This window comes from Lactuca sativa, chromosome 4 (genome assembly GCF_002870075.4).
Source record: "Lactuca sativa cultivar Salinas chromosome 4, Lsat_Salinas_v11, whole genome shotgun sequence".
Classification (NCBI taxonomy): Eukaryota; Viridiplantae; Streptophyta; class Magnoliopsida; order Asterales; family Asteraceae; genus Lactuca; species Lactuca sativa.
In genome coordinates, this window is record NC_056626.2 from 42,947,860 (window position 1) to 42,954,045 (window position 6,186).

Sequence of the window (6,186 nt, forward strand, 5' to 3'; positions counted from 1 at the left end):
CAAGGGTCAAACATCACTAGGGGAATGTTGCTAGGATTAAATCTAAGGCATAGAAATGGATTAAACCACCAAAGGGACCATCAAATGGAGTTTATGGCCGTGAACTAGGAGTTTACGGTAGTAAGCTCCTATATACTCTTTCCTTTCATGATTTGGTGGCCCTAGATTAATCATATATGATCCTAAGTCATTTACAAGCCATGGAATGGATTTAGGGCATCATTTGACTAAGGTATAGGAGTTTACGGCCCATGAACCTATCCTTGGGGGGTTTATGGCCGTAAGCTCCTATGGGGGTGGTTTTTATCAAGTTTAAGGCCCCTAACTCGTTTGTGGTTGCTTCTAGACTTTAATTACAGGCTTATGAGGTGTTTAAGTGGCATCTTAACACCTTAAAATGAGTTTACTGCCCATGAAATGGTGTTTACGGTCCAAGAATTTTCTTGGGCCGTAAACTCATGTTTACTCCCTAAATGTTGAGTTCAAGGTGTTCCAAGTCCATTCCAATAAGTCCTTAAGTCGATTCCAAGCTCTAAAAGTGTTTTGAGAGGGTTTTGGGGCTCAAAAAACCCTTATATGTGTGTTTACGGCCTATGGGTGTTCTAGGGCCGTAAACACATGTTTATGGTCCTATTTCATAGATTGAACACGGATTTGAAAGCTGAAAAGGTTATACTATGAGTTAGGATAGTTACCTTGTTGATTTGGAGCTTAAATTGGATGATTTTGGACTTAAGATTGAATTGTAGAGAGAGAGTAGTGAGAGAGGGTGTAAAAGCTTCAAAATGAAGTCTTTTGAACTTTATATATGGTTCAAGTTTGGGACACGGTGAAATTCTACCCGATACTGACATTAGACGAGGCTTTTGGTCGCACCCGATTAAGTTGCCGTAACCCGATATGGTCAAATCTAAAAATCTTCCAATTATTAAATTGGGGCGTTATCTTGAGTTTCTAATGTGTTTGGACACCCATTAAGTCATAATAGAAGTCTCAAAATTAATGACTTAATTTAATAATGAAACAGAAACAATTCGAAAACGACAAATTTTATTGACGGAACGGGTTACAATGACGGAACAAACTTCGGGTTGTCACAATCAGCATTAGGTCATAATCCCAAATCATGGGCCTAAACCCTAAGTCTAAACTCCTAAGATAAGGGCCCAATTGCCCTTTCCATAATGGGCTTAACCATTGTTAGCCCAAACGAAATAACAGGCTCCAAGGCCCATAAAGGCCCAATTACACCACATAAGACCTGTTAGCAGAAGTCAAAAGGTCTACCTACTCTAAACATGTCAAGGCCCAAAACCGACTAAGGCCCAATGACCCAAGAGCCTAATAAAAGTCCAAAAGCCCACTAGGAGCATACGCACGGCGTACTCGATCTCCATGCAGTACGCGCTGCATAGACCTTGGTACACTTAACGTACTTCTGGTTCAAGGAGAAGAGCTCAAGTTGACTACATCACACACATCTTATGAATTCTGTTTATGGGACACACTCTGATTTTTATGATGTTTGACATACTTATTTTATTGGGTTGTATGAATAATGTTTTGGAGTAGGGGTTGTATACTCACTCTTGTATGTTTTAATTAAAGCACATGTACACGTGTCTCTATCAACATATCCTTAACATAAGACTTGGATTCAGATTGTATTGTTCGGTTATGTTTTTCCATGTTTTGGGTAGTATCATTCGGGCTTGGTTTACTTTAACTGCTATTATATTTTCTAACAGTGAGCAATGTTATATGCATATTGGAAATCAATGTTATTTATATGTTGGAAAAAAGTGTTATTTGCATATTGAAAATGTTTTGAATAATTGGAAAAGCAATGTGTAAATCACTTTCCACAGTTATACCTCATGCACATCGGAAAGTCGTAACTATATAGACCTAAATTTGAAGCATTATAACCTTATTTTTGTGATTGCATTCATTGAAAATGTGTAAGCTTCATATGCATGTAGTTGTTTTTGTCACTTGTTATCTAATGTTTTTCTGTAAAACTATTCAAATCCAATAATCTATTGATTATTAGATATTTCTAATCAATCCAATTCAATCGAACCTAACCGATCCAATTGAAATGTGTATTAAATCGATTTTAGTCATTGAATTTTTATTATTGATATCTAATATATCCGATTAGGCCGATCAAAGTAATCTTACTTGATATTTAAAATTGTGAAATATCTTTATAAACAATTAATATATATTAATTTATATATTAATAAATTTAACACTTTATGATAATTAGAACATTGGATGATAATCGAATGATAATTGGGTAAATCTAATTGTATTGGATCAATTCGATTTTTTTTTTGGATTTGTCTAAGAATCGACCAATTCAATTTATATATTGATTTTTTAACCGATCAAATCTCATTACAACTAAATATCCATTTGTGGGTTTTAATTAGATTGATCGGTTATAATTGGTAATTTGGATTAGGTGGTTATAAGTGACAATTTTACACACCGCTAGGTGCATATTATAATGTTAAGTTAACAATAGAATTGATTGGTATTGTTCCCTGATTTCTTCGCCTTCGTCTAACTTTAGGCTGGTTGTGGGCCTTTATTTTATTATATTATTTATCAGGCCGGTCTTAAAAAATGAAATATTTTTAAAGGCCTAGGATGAACAAAAAAAGGCTCTTATCTTCATTATAATTTTATATTTTTAAATAAAAATATATAATAAAAAAATTGGGCCATGTGCAACTGCCCATTTTGCCCCCCTCTAAAACCCCATGTTATTTATTCGTCGTTTTTGAAAAAAAAAAGATTATCGAAGACAAAGAAAATTATTTTAAGTGAATTTGAATCTAGTAATAGAATGAAGCTTGTCTTTTGGTCCCAATCCACAATAAATCAACAAATATTTCAAAAAGTCTTCTAAAACACCTTTTAATCTTACTTGGTGGTGTGAAAAAATGAACTAAAGTTCAGTGCATAGATTGCAATTGTATGTATGCATACTTGTGGTATTTGTCTTCTTTCCAAAAACATGATGTTACGTATTTAATATGAATTTATAGATTTTAATTATTAATATCAAAGTTGTAAAAAACGTTCAACTTTAACTAGTCGGTTGACTGTGGTTAAGAGATTAAGTAGACGATGATTAATCAGAAACCCTAAATTGCTAAATCATTGAATTTTAAAAAAAGTAAATATGGCTAATATCATAACAAAGTCCGTAAATACAATTAATATCATAACAAAATAGGTTAATATGATTTATACAATAATAATCATTTCTTAAATAGTTTTTATTGAGATAAATTTTTTTTAAAGTATTGAATTTCATCATTTGCTACTATTTCATTCGCTGTATAAAAATGGATTAATCGTTAGACGTCTTCTAATCGGTCGGATAGCACCTAGGATTAATAAAAAATTAATCGGAACCTAATCGAGAATTTACAACACTGATTAATATAATTCATGGATAAATCACCATTAATAACTTTACATCATCTTAACGATGAAAATTAGAATTTTATTTTATTTCAACTTAAAATAACACACAATCCATCATCATAAATTCATAATCTATTTACTTCTCAAAAATTCTATGGGCTAAAAAGTGTCTTAAAATATTACACGGATTTAATCCCTTATTTTCCTTCAATTAATTTTGTGCATCAACGGCCGCTAATGACCATTATATGAGACACATGGCGGCGGCGGTGGCTCTTTAAAAACCCACCGTGTCGTTGGCTGTTTCCACTTCTTTTCGGGTCGAACCCAGATTAATTTATCCATCACACGCCATTCTCTCCCTCCCCCCTTTGTATTGAAATCAAACACACGTTTCCAGATTAAACTCGATCAATCCGAAGCTATTCAACTTCAAACTTCAAAGTCAACTTCTCGTCGTCGTCCTCTATTGTAGTCAGAGTAAGTTCTTCCATACGAAATCACGAATACTTTCTTTGATCTAACCCCTATCCTTACATTTATTTTAAAATCAAAAAGTCGGGATCTTTGAAGAAATGTTTTAATTTCAATTGCCATTTCCGTATTCTATGTTACATGCCCTAGGTTGTTCTGGATGTCTTATCCATATCATTTCAACCCTATTGACAATATCCGTGATTATCAATTGGTTCTAGTGCTGATTATGGATTTGATCTAACTGGGGCAGGTGGGTTTGATTTGAGCTAATTGAAATCAAAAGGAATTGCAGAAGATGATTTTAGTGTCTGTGGATACGAATTATAGAGATTGAGCGATTGATTGAAGTTTTTTGGATTGTGATGGATGGTTCTCAAGGTGGTTCAAATTCATCACCCCCTTTCCTGACTAAAACATATGAAATGGTAGATGACCCTTTGACAGATCATATTGTTTCTTGGAGTCATACTGGGAGTAGTTTTGTTGTTTGGAATCCACCTGAATTCGCCAGTGAATTGCTTCCTAAATACTTCAAGCACAACAATTTCTCAAGTTTTGTTCGACAGCTCAATACATATGTAAGCATCTTCTTGTTATCTCTTGTATATCTAATGCTTTATGTTAAGGGTAAAACACTTATTTATGCAATGAAGTTACATTCTTTTTGCCAATTTTAAAAAGGTGTAGTGTAGGGCAAATTTTCTGCTGCTTTAAATGATGAAAACCGAAGAAAAACCATGTTGTATGATTAATGATTATATATTGTTATTACAAAACCACGTGATATGATTAATTATTACAATACACCTAAACTCTCGATAGATTTATAGGCATGGAGATATCTCCACATTTCATCTTGCTATCAATGTGGGACAAAATTTCATCTTTTATTTTAGCCAAATCTAATGGAAAACTTTTATACAGGGTTTTAGAAAGATAGATCCCGACCAATGGGAGTTTGCAAACGATGAATTCCTAAGAGGACAAAGACACCTTCTGAAAAAGATCCACCGCCGGAAGCCAATCCACAGCCACTCAACACCACCACAAGGAAGTACTCCGGCCACCCTGTCTCCTTCTGAGAGACAAGAATACGAGGATGATATTCAAAAATTAAAACATGAAACCAATTCCCTTCGCCTTGTGCTACAAAGACACAAACAAGAAAATCAAGAATACGAACAAAATTTTGCTACTTTACGCGAAAGAGTACAGAAAATACAACTAAGACACAAGAAAACAATGTCATTCCTTGCTCAAATCCTTGAAAAACCCGGGTTTTTGGAATCCAACACCAGAAAAAGACGGTTGCTAATAACAACTTACTTGCACGGTGAAGCCAATGCCGACGACAACGGGAATCCTGATTCCATTCCGTTGTTGAACAAGTTGGAATCGTCTTTGAAGTTTTGGACAGATTTTGTGAACGATATCGTTAAAGTTTCCGGCGAAGAAACATACGATTTTGGCATACTTGCACAGCCGGAAAAGCAGGTTTCCGGTGATTTCAACGAGGTTTCTCGGGTGAAATCTTCAGGGATTGATGTGAATGCCGCCCCTGCTGCCGCCACGGATGGTGATGGTGGTGCCGCCACAGTGCCGGCAGTGCAAGCGGGAGCAAATGATGTGTTCTGGGAACAGTTTCTGACGGAGACACCTGGCGGTGGGGACACACAGGAAGTCCAGTCAGCGAGGCGGGATGTAATTAACAAACATGATGAATTGGGTCAACGTAAATCTTTGTGGAATACGAATAATAATTTAGATAAAATTACAGAAAAGATGGGGAATCTTAGTCCTTCTGGTAAGCTTGATGTTCGATGATTTTGTTTTTTGTTTTTGACTTTGACTTTCTTGTTGTATAATATCATGAACTTGGCCCGTTTTAGATCTTACATTTCAGGGGAGTGTATGTGTATCAGTATGTAGTTTACAGTTTTCGGTTTGTTTATAATAGTGTTTCTGTTATATCATTATTTGCTTTTTTTTTAAACATCTTTTATTTCTAAAATTTAAGTAAAAGAAATGCAAGGAATTATAATTTCCTTGCATTTTCCCTTTCTAAGAAATACTTATTACTATTATTTTTACGTATATTAACATCCTTCTGTAACAAAGTGTGAGATATACAAACCGGTCATTTTAGGCTCACTTGTCAATGTAATTATAATGATGAGACACCATATCGCCAACCACGCTTGATGTGGCATCAAATAATCCACGTGTGTAGCGTGGTTATCAGTTACCCTTTATTACTTTTTGATA

The 6,186-nt window shown here is 34.7% G+C and overlaps 1 protein-coding gene across 1 annotated transcript; it reads left to right on the forward strand.

Moving 5' to 3' along the window:
• The first annotated feature begins 3,696 nt into the window (after positions 1 to 3,696).
• Positions 3,697 to 5,897, forward strand: LOC111914642 (heat stress transcription factor A-4c). The gene is made up of 3 exons (XM_023910339.3): positions 3,697 to 3,924; positions 4,172 to 4,499; positions 4,846 to 5,897. The coding sequence occupies exons 2-3, from the start codon at positions 4,284 to 4,286 to the stop codon at positions 5,743 to 5,745; spliced, it is 1,116 nt and encodes a 371-aa protein (XP_023766107.1). The 5' UTR covers positions 3,697 to 3,924; positions 4,172 to 4,283; the 3' UTR covers positions 5,746 to 5,897.
• The last annotated feature ends 289 nt before the right edge of the window (positions 5,898 to 6,186 follow it).

Excerpts from the sequence above, each read along its gene's own strand:
- LOC111914642 (XM_023910339.3), top strand. The coding sequence starts at position 4,284 with ATGGATGGTTCTCAAGGTGGTTCAAATTCATCACCCCCTTTCCTGACT. Across the intron at positions 4,500-4,845 it reads TTCGACAGCTCAATACATAT|GGTTTTAGAAAGATAGATCC; the intron begins GTAAGCATCTTC and ends ACTTTTATACAG.